Here is an 18892-nt window from a genome sequence, read left to right as displayed (position 1 = left end):
AAACAAACAATGATTTCTTCAGAATAAGAAAAGGTAGGAATCTGCAACAAAGTTTGTTACAATCCCTGCAATGTACAGAGATCACCCAGAGGGGAATGTTTTTTTCTCAACAAAAGTGGAGTTACTCTTTAACTGAACAATCTGAAGTTAGAAGCTGATTGGCTGCCATGCACATCTACACCAGATTTTTCACTCTCCAGTTTTAGTGTTTCTAAGCATGCTTCATGCTTCTTCCAATGCTTTTCTTTTAAAATAAAGACAAAGCATACAAAGGATGTTTCCGCCAAAAACTGATATGAAAGAGGAACAACGATTGTTAAAAAAAAAAAAAAAAAGTTAAAAGTCAGCAGCTGCAAACACCGTAGCTGCTGACTTTTAACCACTTCAGCTCCAGGCCTTTTCTGTCACTTTTGGTTTACAAGTAACAATCAGTATTTTTTCTAGAAAATGACTTAGAACCCCCAAACGTGTTTTTAATATATATATATATATATATATATATATATATATATATATATATATATATATATATAAAAATTGCAATGTTCACAATTTTATTCTTTAGTGTCTTTACTAAATAAAAAAAAAAATATATATATATATTTTTTTTTGTTTCTGCGGGAAGTATGGTGGCTTTCAAAAGACTCTTAACCGCTTGCCGACTGCTCACAGTATATTTACTGCGGCAGTCAGCCCCTCACAGGCAGAGCAACGTAGGTCTACGTCGCTAGCCTGTGAGGCTCTGGGCAGCGAGCGCGCGCCACCGGAGGCGCGCTCCCGCGCGGTCACGGACCCCCCGCACATGTGCCTGACGGACCCGATGTCTGCCGGTCACTCGGCGATCATCGGTAGAGAGGGAGAAAGGCAGGCGGCTAATGTAAACAAGCCGCCTGTCATTCTCCCTGGTGTAGAAACAGCGATTATACGGTTCTACTATGTAGGACCATTGATCACTATTCCTACACCTCAAGCCACAGCCAATCACAGTTAGAATCACGCCCCTAGGGACACACATAACCCCTCCCTCTCAAAAAAAGTTAACCCCTTCACTGCCAGTGTCATTTTACAGTAACAGTGCATATGTATAGCACTGATTACTGTAGTAATGTCACTGGTAACCCCAAAAGTGTCAAAAATGTCAGTCAAGGGTCCGATCTGTCCACCGCAATGTCGCAGTACCGCAAAAAAATCGCAGATCGCCGCCATTACGCGTTAAAAAAAACAACAAAAATGACAAAAATCTTTCCCTTTGTTAGTAAACGCGATAACTTTTGAGCAAACCAATCAAAATACGCTTTTTGCGATTTTTTTTTTTTTTACCAAACATATGTAGCATAAAACAAATTGGCCGGAAATTTTAAAAAATTTAGATTTTTACATTTTTTTGGGGGGAAATTTCATATAAAAAAATGTGAAAAATATTGTTATTTTTGCAAAATTGGTGCTCTTTTTTTTGTTTATAGCGCATGATCAAAAAATCGCACAGGTGATCAAATACCACCAAAAAAAAGCTCTGTTTGTGGGAAAAAAAGGACGTCAAATTCGTTTAGGTACAGCGTCGCACGACCGCGCAATTGTCCGTTAAAGTCACGCAGTAAAAAATCGCAAAAAAAACCCTGGTCTTTTAGCAGGAAAATCGCAAAATAGGCCCTGGTCGGAATGGGGGTAAAATCTTCCGGGGCTTAAGTGGTTAAGACTTGTACACACGCACCGATTGTTGGCCGACCGATCGGCGGTCTTTTGTCCAGTGTTGTTTGTTGGTTGAAATGTGCTCTAGACTTGCACTGGACTTTTGTTGGCCGACAGAAACCAACTTCAGAAGTGATGTCATGTGCTGGTTTACTTTCCGTGTGTTTTTTCTTCTCTGAGCATGCCCAGTCTTGATCATCACATTTTTGTCTGCCGAAATCTGTACTGACTGAGGAACAATCAGCCGTTCTGTTGACGGCCAACAAAAATTTTATAGCATGCACACCAGATTTTGTTCGGCCGAAAAGTCGCAGTCGGTTGTCGGAATCATCATACTAACAAGCCGACAATCGGCCGATCGGACGTTGGCCGAAAATTTACGGCCAACAATCGGTGCGTGTGTACGAGGCTTTAGACTTGCATCTCAAGGATCAGAACATTCAGGGGTATGTGAGATAATTACGGCCACACACACCTACACAGGTTGAACTGGATGGACTATTGTCTTTATTCAACCTCACCTACTATGTAACTATATATATATATATTTTTTTTTTAGCAAAGACACTAAAGAATAAAATTGTGAACATTGCAATTATTGATGTCAGACAGTATTTGTGCAGTGTTTTTTCAAACGCAATTTTTTTGAAAAAATCCACTTCAAAGAATCTTAATGCAAAAAAACACAATATATAACCCAATTTTTGGTAATATATAAAAGTTGATGTTACGCTGAGTAAACAGATACCTAACATGTCACGGTTTAAAATTGCGCACACTCGTGGAATGGCAACAAACTATGATACTTAAAAATGTCCATTGGCGATGCTTTAAAGAGGTTGTAAACCTCTAAATTTTTATTTTTTTTTTAAAAATAAACACCTGAAAGAAAAACACATAATGAGCTAGTATGCATCGCATACTAGCTCATTATGAAATACTTACCTTAGAACGAAGTGCCGCCCACTCACCTCCCTCACGGGCGACCTGTTTGGCCGCTCTTCTTCCGGGTTTGCGGCATCCAGCCATCTGATTGGCTGGAGCCGCGGTGACATCACTTCCGCGCATGCGCACGGGAGCCGACTTTCACGGCACTGGGCTCTGAAGGAACGGCACCAGCGGCCATTCCTTCAGAGTGCATGCTCCAGTGATGTCACTGGCTGCATGCAAGCTAAATATCTCCTAAACGGTGCAAGTTTAGGAGATATTTACAGTACCTATAGGTGATCCTATGATAAGGCTTACCTATAGGTACAAGTGTCAGAGGAGGGTTTACTTCCTCTTTAAAACTTTTTACAGGTTACCAATTTAGAGTTATATAGAGTTCTATAATAACAACAAAGTATTCGGCCCCCTTGAACTTTTCGACCTTTTGCCACATTTCAGGCTTCAAACATAAAGATATAAAACTGTAATTTTTTGTGAAGAATCAACAAGTGGGACACAATCATGAAGTGGAACGAAATTTATTGGATATTTCAAACTTTTTTAACAAATAAAAAAACTGAAAAATTGGGCGTGCAAAATTATTCAGCCCCTTTACTTTCAGTGCAGCAAACTCTCTCCAGAAGTTCAGTGAGGATCTCTGAATGATCCAATGTTGACCTAAATGACTAATGATGATAAATAGAATCCACCTGTGTGTAATCAAGTCTCTGTATAAATGCACCTGCACTGTGATAGTCTCAGAGGTCCGTTTAAAGCGCAGAGAGCATCACGAAGAACAAGGAACACACCAGGCAGGTCCGAGATACTGTTGTGGAGAAGTTTAAAGCCGGATTTGGATACAAAAAGATTTCCCAAGCTTTAAACATCCCAAGGAGCACTGTGCAAGCGATAATATTGAAATGGAAGGAGTATCAGACCACTGCAAATCTACAAAGACCTGGCCGTCCCTCTAAACTTTCAGCTCATACAAGGAGAAGACTGATCAGAGATGCAGCCAAGAGGCCCATGATCACTCTGGATGAACTGCAGAGATCTACAGCTGAGGTGGGAGACTCTGTCCATAGGACAACAATCAGTCGTATACTGCACAAATCTGCCCTTTATGGAAGAGTGGCAAGAAGAAAGCCATTTCTTAAAGATATCCATAAAAAGTGTTGTTTAAAGTTTGCCACAAGCCACCTGGGAGACACCAAACATGTGGAAGAAGGTGCTCTGGTCAGATGAAACCAAAATCGAACTTTTTGGCAACAATGCAAAACGTTATGTTTGGCGTAAAAACAACACAGCTCATCACCCTGAACACACCATCCCCACTGTCATACATGGTGGTGGCAGCATCATGGTTTGGGCCTGCTTTTCTTCAGCAGGGACAGGGAAGATGGTTAAAATTGATGGGAAGATGGATGGAGCCAAATACAGGACCATTCTGGAAGAAAACCTGATGGAGTCTGCAAAAGACCTGAGACTGGGACTGAGATTTGTCTTCCAACAAGACAATGATCCAAAACATAAAGCAAAATCTACAATGGAATGGTTCACAAATAAACATATCCAGGTGTTAGAATGGCCAAGTCAAAGTCCAGACCTGAATCCAATTGAGAATCTGTGGAAAGAACTGAAAACTGCTGTTCACAAACGCTCTCCATCCAACCTCACTGAGCTCGAGCTGTTTTGCAAGGAGGAATGGGCGAAAATTTCAGTCTCTCGATGTGCAAAACTGATAGAGACATACCCCAAGCGACTTACAGCTGTAATCGCAGCAAAAGGTGGCGCTACAAAGTATTAACTTAAGGGGACTGAATAATTTTGCACGCCCAATTTTTCAGTTTTTTATTTGTTAAAAAAGTTTGAAATATCCAATAAATTTCGTTCCACTTCATGATTGTGTCCCACTTGTTGTTGACTCTTCACAAAAAATTAGTTTGATATCTTTATGTTTGAAGCCTGAAATGTGGCAAAAGGTCGAAAAGTTCAAGGGGGCCGAATACTTTCGCAAGGCACTGTATAACCTGATTTTTTGTAAAATTTAAAAGATGTTACGTTGAGTAAACAGATACCTAACATGTCACACTTTAAAATTGCGCACGGTCGTGGAATGGCGACAAACTTCAATACTTAAAAATCTCCATAGGCAACACTTTAACATATGTTAGGGGTTTCCAGTTTAGAGTTACAGAGGAGGTCTAGTGCTAGAATTATTGCTCTCGCTAAAGAGTTGGCAGCGATACCTCACATGTGTGGTGCAAACACCGTTTACGTATGCCTGTGTGACTTATATATGCTTTCGCTTTTGTGCACGAGCACAGGGGGACGGGTATTTATTTATTTTACACTGTCCTTTTAATTTTTTTTTAATCCTATTTATTCCTATCACAAGGAATGTAAACATCCCTTGTAATAGATATAAGGGACAGGGACGACAGGTTCTCTTTAAGGAGAGATCTGGGATCTACAAGACCCCCAAATCTCTCCTCTTCCTTTGAAAGCAAAAGAAAAAAAAAAGTTAGATCTTTTGCCTTAAAAAAAAAAAAAAAGAAATCTGTTAACGCACACCCTAGACCAGATGTGAAGTCATGACGTCACTCCAGTCCTTCTAGATCAAGAGGTAAGGAGAATCTGGTCTCTTTTCACCCCTGTGACCAGCGACACGAACCGCTGGTTCGTTTTCTGACTCGCTCGTATTAACAGTAAGCCCGAGAAACACTGGACGACTCCTCCTGCTGCTTCCAAAAGCCATCTAGTGGCTAATTAGCTGCTCGGACTGCTTTCATGAGAAAGATAATCGTCTGCTGGAAGAAAAAAAAAATACCAGGGGTTATGGCTGATAGGTTCAGCCATAACCTGGTTAACCACTTGCAAGCTGCAACGTATATACAGTATCTCACAGAAGTGAGTACACCCCTCACATTTTTGAAAATATTTTATTCTATCTTTTCATGTGACAACACTGAAGAAATGACACTTTACTACAATGTAAAGTAGTGAGTGTACAGCTTGTATAACAGTGTAAATTTACTGTCCCCTCAAAATAACTCGACACACAGCCATTAATGTCTAAACCGCTGGCAACAAAAGTGAGTACACCCCTAAGTGATAATGTCCAAATTGGGCCCAAAGTGTCAATATTTTGTGTGGCCACCATTATTTTCCAGCACTGCCTTAACCCTCTTGGGCATGGAGTTCACCAGAGCTTCACAGGTTGGCACTGGAGTCCTCTTCCTCTCCTCCATGATGACATCACAGAGCTGGTGGATGTTAGAGACCTTGCGCTCCTCCACCTTCCATTTGAGGATGCCCCACAGATGCTCAGTAGGGTTTAGATCTGGAGACATGCTTGGCCAGTTCATCACCTTTACCCTCAGCTTCTTTAGCAAGGCAGTGGTCATCTTGGAGGTGTGTTTGGGGTCGTTATGTTGGAATACTGCCCTGCGGCCCAGTCTCCGAAGGGAGGGGATCATGCTCTGCTTCAGTATGTCACAGTACATGTTGGCATTCATGGTTCCCTCAATGAACTGTAGCTCCCCAGTGCCGGCAGCACTCATGCAGCCCCAGACCATGACACTCCCACCACCATGCTTGACTGTAGGCAAGACACACTTGTCTTTGTACTCCTCACCTGGTTGCCACCACACACGCTTGACACCATCTGAACCAAATAAGTTTATCTTGGTCTCATCAGACCACAGGAGATGGTTCCAGTAATCCATGTCCTTAGTCTGCTTGTCTTCAGCAAAATGTTTGCGGACTTTCTTGTGCATCATCTTTAGAAGAGGCTTCCTTCTGGGACGACAGCCATGCAGACCAATTTGATGCAGTGTGCGGCGTATGGTCTGAGCACTGACAGGCTGACCCCCCCCCCCCCCCTCACCCCTTCAACCTCTGCAGCAATGCTGGCAGCACTCATACATCCATTTCCCAAAGACAACCTCTGGATATGATGCTGAGCACGTGCACTCAACTTCTTTGGTCGACCATGATGAGGTCTGTTCTGAGTGGAACCTGTCCTGTTTAACTGCTGTATGGTCTTGGCCACCGTGCTGCAGCTCAGTTTCAGGGTCTTGGCAATCTTCTTATAGGAAATGGTTTGACAGCACTCCAGTTTCAGCGGATAAAAAGTCTTTATTTCTCCAAAAACATGACAGAACAATGAACAGATGCCTCAAACAGCTGCTACTGTTCACTGCGCTGTCATGTTTTTGGAGAAATAAAGACTTTTTATCCGCTGACACTGGAGTGCTGTCAAACCATTTCCTATACAATCGCTACTTCCATGGTTCACGGACTAGACGTGCACCCAGCACAGATTGGATACTTATCTCTCACCTGGAGCGGCATCAGCCCCTTTGTGATAGTGCAATCTTCTTATAGCCTAGGCCATCTTTATGTAGAGCAACAATTCTTTTTTTCAGATCCTCAGAAAGTTATTTGCCATGAGGTGCCATGTTGAACTTCCAGTGACCAGTATGAGAGAGTGAGAGCGATAACACCAAATTGAACACACCTGCTCCCCATTCACACATGAGACCTTGTAACACTAACGAGTCACATGACACCGGGGAGGGAAAATGGCTAATTGAGCCCAATTTGGACATTGTCACTTAGGGGTGTACTCACTTTTGTTGCCAGCGGTTTAGACATTAATGGCTGTGTGTTGAGTTATTTTGAGGGGACAGTAAATTTACACTGTTATACAAGCTGTACACTCACTACTTTACATTGTAGCAAAGTGTAATTTCTTCAGTGTTGTCACATGAAAAGATAGAATAAAATATTTACAAAAATGTGAGGGGTGTACTGACTTTTGTGAGATACTGTAACTGTGGAGCTGTTGAACCTATCGGTGGATTACAGAGAGAGCTGAGAAGTCCCACGGGTGGACGTATTTATATTGTATTGCACAAATTCTTTGTGCCTCAGGTGAGTGCGCATTGCACACAGAGGTGCTCAGCAGGTGAATGGATTGGGCACATTAACCAATTCTGGACCGGAAGATTTCCCCCCTTAATGACCAGGCCATATTTTGCGATTCAGCACTGCGTTATTTTAATGGACAATTGGGCGGTCGTGCGACGCTGTACCCAAATAAAATTGATGTCCTTTTTTCCCTACAAATGGAGCTTTCTATTGGGGGCGCTAGCTGCACAGTAAAGTCGGTTCGCGCAGGGGGGGCTGCCTGCCGCAGTATATATGCGGCGGGCGGTTGTTAAGTACCGTATTTATCGGCGTATAACACGCACTTTTCCATCTAAAAATGGAAGGCAAAGCACCAGTGCGTGTTATACGCCAATATAGTAGAAAAAAAAAAAAAGCCGGGCAGCGCTGAGAGGAAGAGGAGGGGGGCGGGCCAGGCAGAGCAGAAGGAAGGACGAGCGGCTGCTGTCATAGGAAGTCCCGCCTCCTATGATAGAGAGCACAGTGTCCCAATGCCGGGACACAGGACTTGTGACGTCTATCATAGGCCCTGGGACATCAGATGACAGCGGCGGCTCCTACTCGCTTCTCTTCGCATGGCCCGCCCCCCCTCTGCCTCAGTGCTGCCCGGCTTTTTTTTAAAAAAATATATGGGCGATCTGTTCAATATATGGGCGATCTGCGCTGGCAAGGCTGCATTGGGGACATTGCGCTGGCGAGGCTGCATTGGGGACACTGCTCTGGCTAGGCTGCATTGGGGACACTGCTCTGGCTAGGCTGCATTGGGGACACTGCTTTGGCTAGGCTGCATTGGGGACACTGCACTGGCTAGGCTGCATTGGGGACACTGCGCTGGCTAGGCTGCATTGGGGACACTGCGCTGGCTAGGCTGCATTGGGGACACTGCGCTGGCGAGGCTGCATTGGGGACATTGCGCTGGTGAGGCTGCATTGGGGACATTGCGCTGGCTAGGCTGCATTGGGGACACTGCGCTGGCTAGGCTGCTTTGGGGACACTGCGCTGGCTAGGCTGCATTGGGGACACTGCGCTGGCTAGTCTGCATTGGGGACATTGCGCTGGCTAGGCTGCATTGGGGACACTGCGCTGATGAGGCTGCATTCACGGGCACTGGTAAGACTGCATTTGATTAAAAAAAATAGTTCTGAGTTCAATGCTGTTTATTTAAAATTTTAAGCTTTTTTCCTAAAATTTCCCTCCTAAACGTTAGGTGCGTGTTATACACCGATAAATACGGTAGTTAATAACATTCAATTACAATATGATTTGTATCACAATTGCATAAACTATATTGTTTTTTCTTTATTTGCTGATTTTTTTCCCCATGAAAGTGGAGTTACCCTTTAGTATTCTAGAATGCCTAAGAATTCGGGAACAACACAATATTATTGGAATTGACGTTTGATCACTGCACTGCTCCTGTTTTTCATACTTTTGAAAGAATTTGCCAAAATATTGAACCCAATCCTCCCCCGTTGTTCTGCAGGGGTGTAATAAAACTATGAATAACCTTTTGCTATTTATTTTTGTAGGTTTCTGTGGGAGTGTGGAAATGGCGGTGAAGCTCTCTTGGATCGGAACCCGCGCCTCCTTACTGTCAGTCAGGACAATGAGTTCGGTGTTCATACTGTCTGTGTTGCAGATGGGAGAGTTGCCCTGATCCGGGTGTGTGTGTGTGATAAAGACACGCTGAGACAGCTCTGTGCGGAGAGTCATGTCTGTAAGTCTGATATCTTATTTCCTTCTATCATCAATGCCGGTAGAATAAACTAGTGGTGCACCGAAATCAAAATTCTCGCCTGAAACCGAAAATTCAGGATGCATGCAACCAGCTCCCGCTGTGATTGGACACAGCAGGAGCCAATCAGCGGGTCCAGTGGACCCGCCGATCGCTCCTGCGAGAGGCAGAATGGTTTTCTGCCTATATAAACAAGACGGATCGCCGTTCTGCTAGTAGGGAGACAGAGATCTTGTGTTTGTGCTAAGCAGGAACACGGATCTCTGTCTTCTCACAGTCAAAACGGTTCAGCGAAGTGACGCACAGTTATGTCATTTCGTGGGACGGAGCCAACCTGCTGCATTATATGTACTGCTGGCAGTCGGCAAGGGGGTAAAACTGGGGTCCCCAATAGGGATCGACCGATTATTGGCAAAGCCGATATATCGAGGGCGGATCTGCACTTTCCCCGATATATCTTAATCGTTCCCGGAGGTTACCGATATTACCGAAGTGATGTCTGCAGCTAGAGGCATCACCAGGGGCAGACTGGCAACTTTTGGCCCAGGGGGCAAGTACAAACCAGAAGCCCATGGTGCAGCGACTCGGCCCTCCTCCCACTCTCCTTCTTCCCGGCCTCCTCCTGACCCCCATTCCAAGATGAAGTTCTGCTCCAGATACTCTCTACTTACCGGCTGTGTCCGGGTTCCCGATCCTGGCCAGCAGGGGGTGGTTGGAGGGAGCTGGGACAGCTTGGTCAGGGCTGTCTGGGGGAGAAGAATCTATAGTGGGGCATGGAACCGGCCTCTGCTCAGACACAGCTTACACCATCCATGCTGGTGGGGGAGACCTGCTCTCTGTCCTTGTCTTCAACCTGCACTCAGTAGGTCAGCGGCAGGGACTTTTTACTTTTCTTCACCAGGAATCCTTTAGGTATGTCTGCGACCGAAGCAGTGTAGCCTTTTTTTGGGGCATCAGAGTAGCCCAGGGGGCAATTGCCCCCCTGCCCCATGGCCCAGTCCTCCCCTGGGCATCACCCCGGTACCGGCGTCCATAGCCGACGGTCGGCTGTCTTGTAATGACAACCGATGCGGCTGAGAAGCCGCTCGGCTGTCATTACAAGGAGCGGGAGGGGACGCCCCTCCCTCCCGCCGCCTTCCGTGGCTCGCCCGGGTCTCCCGTCCAAACGAAGATCTGTTCAAAGCCGCATTCGGCTCTGATCGGGTCTCCATGTAAAACCCGGAAGTGATGTCATGACATCAACTCTGGGTACTCGGCGCCAGATTTAAAAAAATGACCGCATTCAAAACAGCCAAATTTGGTGTTTTGAATGCTTTTAAGTGCAAAGGAGGGGTTTGGGGTCTTTTAGACCCCCAGATCCCTCCACAAGAGTACCTGTCAAGAAAAGAAAAGAAAAAAAAATATTTTTTTAAAATGTACAAAAATATCGGCCCATATCGGCCGATACCGATATGTGATGGCCAAAATATCGGCAACGAAAAACCTATATCGGTCAAATCACTAGTCCCCAACCCCCGGGCCACAGACCAGTATCAGTCCGTGGCCTAAGCGGGCCGCTGCTTCCACACAGCAAGAGATGGGTGGTGCCGCCGCCGTGCCATTTATCAGGCTGTGTCTACTCTCCCGGGTCTCCCTGCCTCTCAGCAGGGCAGCGGTGGGAGGAGCTACAGATCGGAAACAGAGAGCAGGAGACTTTTCATGTTAACCACTTGCTTATCGGGCACTGTCACCCCCTTCCTGCCCAGGCCAATTTTCAGCTTTCAGCGCTGTCACACTTTGAATGACAATTGCGCGGTCATGCTACACTGTACCCAAATTACATTTTTATAATTTTTTTCGCACAAATAGAGCTTTCTTTTGGTGGTATTTACCCACTTCCGGACCGCCCGCCGCAGTTTTACATCGGTACTTTGACGTTAACCACTTGCCGACCAGCCGCCGTAGTTTTACAGCAGCAGGTCCGCACTGTCCTGCGAAATGACGCACCTGTACGTCGCTTCACAGGACTGCTAGCAGGCCCATTCGCCACAGGGGAAGCTGATCAGCGGATCCAGCGGTCGCGATTGCTGTCGGGCGCCCATGATCGCTCCCCGTGGAGACAGAACGGCGGTCTGACAGTGATGAACACAGGGATCCTCCTATTTAGAAACACAGGTCTCTCTGTTCATCCAGCAAGCTCACCCTCCCCCCCACACAGTTAGAAAACACCAGCTAGGCACACAGTTGATCGTCCCTGATGTTAACACCTTTCCTGCCAGTGTCAGTACAGTGACGGTGCTTTTTTTTTTTTTTTTAGCACCAGTCCCCAAAAAGTCTCACTTATTGTCAGATTTGTCCGCCGCAGTGTTGCAGTCCTGCTAAAAATCGCTGATCCCCGCCATTACTAGTAAAAAAATAAATAAATAAATAAAAAAAATTCCATAAATTGTAGTAGTTTGTAGTAGGTTCCATAGTTTGTAGACGCGATAACTTTTATGCAAACCAATTAATATACATTTATTGGGATTTTTTTTTTTACAAAAATATGTAGCAGAATACAAATTGGCCTAAATTGATGAAGAAATTCGATTATTTTAAATTTTTTCATTGGGAATGTTTTATAACGGAAAGTAAAAAATATTGTTTTTTTTTTTTTCCAAAATAGTCGCTCTTGTTTTGTTTATAACGCAAAAAAATAAAAATCACGCAGGTGATCAAATACCACCAAAAGAAAGCTCTATTTGTGGGGAAAAAAAAGGACATCAATTGTATTTAAGTACGATCGCGCAATTGTCAGTTAAAGTAACGCATTGCCAAATCGCAAAAAATGGCCTGGGGATGAAGGGGGGTAAATCTTCCGGGGCTGAAGTGGTTAAAAAAAGCGCAAGAAAAATGCATCTCTTTACATTCTATGTATGTCTTCACACTGGCCCATTGCACTTCTGTTGTGGTGTAACGCACCTCCCCATTAAATTGCATTAAAAATGCGGCAAAATATTCGGTGTCGCGTTTTTGATGCACTTTTTGAGTCAAATGACCTATAAAAATTGCAGTAAAATTTTTGTTTTTTTGCTGGCTATTATTGGCACCTTTTTTTTTCTATCGGCAGATCGCTTTTTGGCGGCCATATCAGTGCATCCCTAGAATAAACCTAATAATGGCATTAGCTGAACTCCAGGTATTCATCCACTTTGTAAAATGTTCTGGATTGCTAGGGAGTGAGTCCAATGAGGTACATGCCACCTCATGGACTTATCTCGTGAATTTGCAGTTTAAATTGAGTACAGCTATCTCTATACTTCCGGCACTGATGCTTTTGGTCTCCGCTCCTGAAGCTGCAGAGTCGCATGCAGCCACTGTGCCCACCCCTCCCCTGCTCCTGCCCAGTCACAGAGTGTTTTGTATTCCAATCCAAAGGGATGGATTTACTAAAGTCTGCAAGTACAGTTGCTCCACAGCTCTCCAGAAGCCATTGCTCCATTCACTATACCTGATCTCCCCAGGACTCTGCAGTCACTATATCTGGTCTCCCCAGGACCCTGCATTCACTATATCTGCTCTCCCCAGGACTCTGCATTCACTATATCTAATCCCCCCAAGAGCCTGCAGTCACTATATCTGCTCTCCCCAGGAGCCTGTATTCACTATATTTGCTCTCCCCAGGACTCTGCATTCACTATATCTGATCACCCCAGGAGCCTGCATTCACTATATCTGATCTCCCCCCAGGAGCCTGCATTCACTATATCTGGTCTCCCCAGGAGACTTCATTCACTATATCTGATCTCCCCAGGAGCCTGCATTCACTATATCTGATCTCCCCAGGAGCCTGCATTCACTATATCTGATCTCCCCAGGACCCTGCATTCACTATATCTGCTCTCCCCAGGAGCCTGCATTCACTATATCTGGTCTCCCCAGGAGATTTCTTTCACTATATCTGATCTCCCCAGGAGCCTGCATTCACTATATCTGCTCTCCCCAGGAAACTTCATTCTCTATATCTGATCTCCCCAGGAGCCTGCATTCACTATATCTGATCTCCCCAGGACCCTGCATTCACTATATCTGCTCTCCCCAGGAGCCTGCATTCACTATATCTGCTCTCCCCAGGAGCCTGCAGTCACTATATCTGGTCTCCCCAGGAGCCTGCATTCACTATATCTGGTCTCCCCAGGAACCTGCAGTCACTATATCTGATCTCCCCAGGAGACTTCATTCACTATATCTGATCTCCCCAGGACTCTGCATTCACTATATCTGCTCTCCCCAGGACTCTGCAGTCACTATATCTGCTCTCCCCAGGACTCTGCAGTCACTATATCTGGTCTCCCCAGGAGCCTGCAGTCACTATATCTGATCTCCCCAGGACTCTGCATTCACTATATCTGCTCTCCCCAGGAGCCTGCAGTCACTATATCTGGTCTCCCCAGGACTCTGCATTCACTATATCTGCTCTCCCCAGGAGACTTCATTCACTATATCTGATCTCCCCAGGACTCTGCATTCACTATATCTGCTCTCCCCAGGAGACTTCATTCACTATATCTGATCTCCCCAGGACTCTGCATTCACTATATCTGCTCTCCCCAGGAGCCTGCAGTCACTATATCTGCTCTCCCCAGGACCCTGCATTCACTATATCTGATCTCCCCAGGACTCTGCATTCACTATATCTGCTCTCCCCAGGAGCCTGCAGTCACTATATCTGCTCTCCCCAGGAGCCTGCATTCACTATATCTGCTCTCCCCGGGACTCTGCATTCACTATATCTGCTCTCCCCAGGACTCTGCATTCACTATATCTGATCCCCCAGGACTCTGCAGTCACTATATCTGCTCTCCCCAGGACTCTGCAGTCACTATATCTGGTCTCCCCAGGACTCTGCATTCACTATATCTGCTCTCCCCAGGAGCCTGCAGTCACTATATCTGCTCTCCCCGGGACTCTGCAGTCACTATATCTGCTCTCCTCAGGAGCCTGCATTCACTATATCTGATCTCCCACAGAACATGAAAATGCAATTATTTAAGTAAATATAAACTTTTAAATACCTTTTCTAGTCAGCAGTATATAGCAGTCTTGTGACTGCTATGCTGTCAGTGTCCAGCCGAGCACTGGTTAATCTTGTAGGAGGAGGTATCTTTCTCCTCTGACTGCCCTATGAGGCTGCATGGTCCCTGACCCTCTGACTGTCCCTGTGCTGATCACCTGCACTCTTCCAAGAAAAAAAAAAAAACTCTCTATCAATACACAGCAAACTGAGCATGTGCAAAGTCTCCCGAAAGCTCTGTTCTATCAGCAGATAGATTGGGGACAGTGGAAGACAGGGAGGTTAAGAGAAGACAGAATCAAACAGCCCTTTTACACAATGCAGAGGATTAACCCCTTAGGCTCCACAGTGAGTATAACAAGCATGCTTTACTCGGGGCCGATGGAAGGATTTTTGTCGCCTTAGGCAAAATAAAAACTGACATCGGCGGGGGAGACCTAATGCATGGCAAAGGCCGCAGATGCGCATTAGACCTCCCCATAGGAAAGCATTATTCAATGCTTTCCTAGGGGGATTTCGGCGACGCTGGAGCCCTCAGCCCTCACAACATAGCCTGGCTTGCTGTGCAGGCACTCAGGCGGCACAGCATGAGGAGTTACAGTGCGGCGCCGCATCGGCTGTCGGTCCATACTGATTCCAGGTGCATCAGGATGCCGGCGCCCCCTGCTAAGTTGCCTAGGTCTCCTTACAGATAGCGCCAGCCCTGGCTTTACTGCGAATACAGACTGATTTTACTGTTGTGAGACAGTGGAAGTCGGGGAGGTTAACCACTTAAGCCCCGGAAGATTTTACCCCCTTCCTGACCAGGGCCTATTTTGCGATTCTGCACTGCGTGATTTTAACGGACAATTGCGCGGTAGTGCAACGCTGTACCTAAACGAATTTGACGTCCTTTTTTTCCCACAAACAGAGCTTTCTTTTGGTGGTATTTGATCACCTGTGCGATTTTTTGATCATGCGCTATAAACAAAAAAAGAGCGACAATTTTGCAAAATTAACAATATTTTTCACATTTTTTATATGAAATTCCCCCAAAAAAAATGTGAAAATCAAAATTTTTTAACATTTTCGGCCAATTTGTTTTCTGCTACATATTTTTGGTAAAAAAAATCACAAAAAGCGTATTTTGATTGGTTTGCGCAAAAGTTATCGCGTTTACTAACTAAGGGAAAGATTATTGTCAATTTTGTTGTTTTTTTTTTTTTTAATGAGTAATGGCGGCGATCTGTGATTTTTTATTTTTTTTTTGCGGGACTGTGACATTGCGGCGGACAGATCGCACCCTTGACTGACATTTTTGACACTTTTGGGGGTACCAGTGACATTACTACAGTAATCAGTGCTATACATATGCACTGTTACTGTAAAAATGACACTGGCAGGGAAGGAGTTAACTTTATTGGGGAAGGAGGGGTTAAGTATGTCCCTAGGGGCGTGTTTCTAACTGTGATTGGACATGGCTACTGGTGTAAGAACAGAGATCAACGGTCCTATATAGTAGAACCGTCTGATCTCCATTTTTACACAGGGGAGAATGACAGGCGGCTTTGTTTACATTAGCCCCCTGCCTTTCTCCCTATACGGCGGATGATCGCGAGTGACCGGCGGACATCGGGTCCATCGGTCACACGCGCGGACTCGTTAGGGAACGAGCCGGGGCGGGGGCGCACGCTCGCCCGCTATTGGCTCACAGGCTAGTGACGTACCGATACGTTACTTTGCCTGGCCGGGGCTGATTGCCGCAGTATATGTACTTGCGGCGGTCGGCAAGCGGTTAAGAGAAGACAGGATCAAACAGGCCTTTTACACAATGCAGAAGATTAACCCCTTAGGCTCCACAGTGAGTATAACAAGCATGCTTTACTGCGAATACACACTGGTATTACTGTTGTGGGTTTAGTAACACTTTAACTCCTAGTAAACCAGCACATTTTATAGAGAGGAGGCTGAATTCCTTGAGTTAAGCTTTAAGGCCGTTGAAAAATAATAATAACTCATACAACTTCTCTTATCGTTTGCCAAAGGTATCCCATCCACAGTTGTAGTGCGCCCACTGTCCCTCTGTGATGGTGACATTCTTCTTCTGGTTAGCAACTCGGTGGTTGTACATCTCCGCTATACTGACAAGGAGCGGAAACCGAAGGTTGTCTCTTGTGTGTGCCTGGAGCTGGATCCAGAGGCTGCAGAACGCATCTCCGATGTCTGCTTGAGCCATGAAATCCTCTTCCTTCTGGATAGCCTTGGATCCATTTGTATCCTCCATACGTGACTTATTCTTGTTTAGCCAGCCTGCTTGTATTTGTTGTGTAAAATAAATGTCTTATAATTGCCATTTCCTTGAAATTTTATCAGCAGAGAAAGGAAGGAACACTGCTCACTGACCCAGTGCATGCATATGTGAATGAATGTGCTCAAGCCACGCCCTCTGACATGTTTCGCCCCGCACACCGAGGCTTGATCACAAACCCCCCCTCCCCAGACACACACACAATCTTAATCCAGCATTTCCACGATTTATTTAAAAAGTGCAGAGCAGTTCCCCTGCTCACAGCTGTCAAAAAAAAGAAAAAAGCAGCCAGCAATGTTTATCAACAACATTGTGAAAAACAAAAATTAAACCCGCGCTACACAACGTGAAAATTTAAATAAGAATGAATGCAATATGGGCAGCTGCTGCAGACACTAAGAAAGTCTTAGGAAAATATGATGAAAACGAAATTATGCAGCGCTAGCTCAAATAAAGTGTTAAGTGCTGTGATATAAATACAATAATCAATATTTTATAAAGTGCACACTGTATGATCAAATGTAAAAAAGTGCTAAGTGCTTATAAATATCTGAGCAGTAACAAATAAATATATATAATAGTGCACAATAAACAAATAGGTGGTTAGAAATAGTCCAAATAAATATTCAGTGCTTGAAAAGAGTCCTTATAGTGATCCAATTAAGGTGCCAAGGTGCCAAATAATTAAGGTGCTTGCAGAGTGATATGGTGCCCCTTAAGGTTCCCCACTCACCAGATTGCAGATAATCATAGACCTTCAAAATTATTGCACATTGCCCGGGATCTTTACAGGACCAGAACTTCTCCTATGTAGCCTTGGAACTTTTTGGGTCAGCTTCCGCTTCCACCGTTAAACAAAAGAATGGCCATACATGGTGAAGTAAGTATGAGCAATTTTATTCCCAAAAAATGTTCAGATGGGTACTCACAAGCATGAATAGAACTCAGGCATATACAAGGAACTCGTGTGGCGCCGCTCTCGGCGTGCGTTCCACACACAGGAAGTTCCTGACCGGAAGTGACGTTTGTTTTGGTCCGCAACCGGAAGTGCGTCAACGCGTTTCGCCGTCAATACAGCGTCTTCAAAGACATCACTTCCTGTTAGCGGAGGCTCTTTATATCGTAGCCTCTCGATGCTAATTTCCGGAATCTAATTATTTAAACTTTGGCAATCGATCATAAACCATATAACTTATCCAATGGCATTGTTATAGTGGAATTACTCATCTATAACCTTTGTTATTTAATTGATATATCTATAATATTCATGAACGATTGATACGTCCGGGCATCACTTCCTGTACACAATGCTTATTTAACCCATTGTTAATCCTGCTGTTTTACAATATTAAAAACATCAAAAATATAAATATTTTATTGTGTTCTCATTATATGATTATTCAATTTTAATACTAAGTTTATTAATGATAATAAAAATAATAAAAATTCATTAAAATTAATCTTAAATTAAACATTAAAAAATATATATATAAAAATAAAAAATATATAAAAATTATGATAATAGAAAAATCTGTAATATATTCCTATGAATATTGGGACAATTGATATTTTAATAATATGATATGCATAAATCATTAAAACCATTATGTAAAAATTAATATATAATCTTGAGTTATAAAAAATATATATATATATATGTGTGGAGAGGAAAAATGGTCATTGGAGGAATATAATAATATAATAGTATATATAGTCAAATCTAAATTACTATACTAAAACTAATGGATAAAATGTTAATTAAAAGCAGTTGAGAGGAGATTATATATATAAGCATTTTTTCCATTAAGAGAATAAAGGATATTTTGGGAGGGTTACCAATTGGATAGGAAACAGTTGACATCTAAGTCTACGTTCAATCCTTTGGGTTTGAGTGTCTCCAAACGATGGATCCACTGGGTCTCATTTTGTGAGACTGCTTTTTTTAGGTTGCCACCCCTCCAGTGGGGTTCTATTTTGTCTATGGCACAAAAGGACAAAAGGGTGGGGTCACTATGATGGAACAATTTGAAATGGTGGGAAAGGCTGTGGTTTTTAAACCCTTTCTTTATATTGGAGACATGTTCTCTCAGTCTCACCTTCAGTTCCCTAGTGGTCCTACCCACATATTGTAGTCCACATGGACAAGAGAGAAGGTAAGTCACATGTGTGGATGAACAAGTTATAAATTTATTGATTTTATACATTTTACCATTAAAAGATGATTTAAAATTCATATTTTTCCTTTTTCTAAACCTAGAGGTGCGGCAGA

At 44.1% G+C, this 18892-nt stretch overlaps 1 protein-coding gene across 1 annotated transcript in view; it reads left to right on the top strand.

Annotated features, from left to right (window-relative positions):
- Positions 1-18892, top strand: part of SPG11 (SPG11 vesicle trafficking associated, spatacsin) — a 196148-nt gene that overhangs the window by 10760 nt on the left and 166496 nt on the right. Inside the window, exons 2-3 of the mRNA XM_082252993.1 lie at positions 9099-9286; positions 16361-16588. Coding sequence (XP_082109119.1) covers positions 9099-9286; positions 16361-16588 — 416 coding nt within the window. The remainder of the gene's footprint in view (positions 1-9098; positions 9287-16360; positions 16589-18892) is intronic.

This window comes from Pelophylax lessonae, assembly GCF_965119305.1.
Source record: "Pelophylax lessonae genome assembly, chromosome: 4".
Lineage (NCBI taxonomy): Eukaryota > Metazoa > Chordata > Amphibia > Anura > Ranidae > Pelophylax > Pelophylax lessonae.
This window is presented reverse-complemented; position numbering and strand designations above follow the sequence as displayed.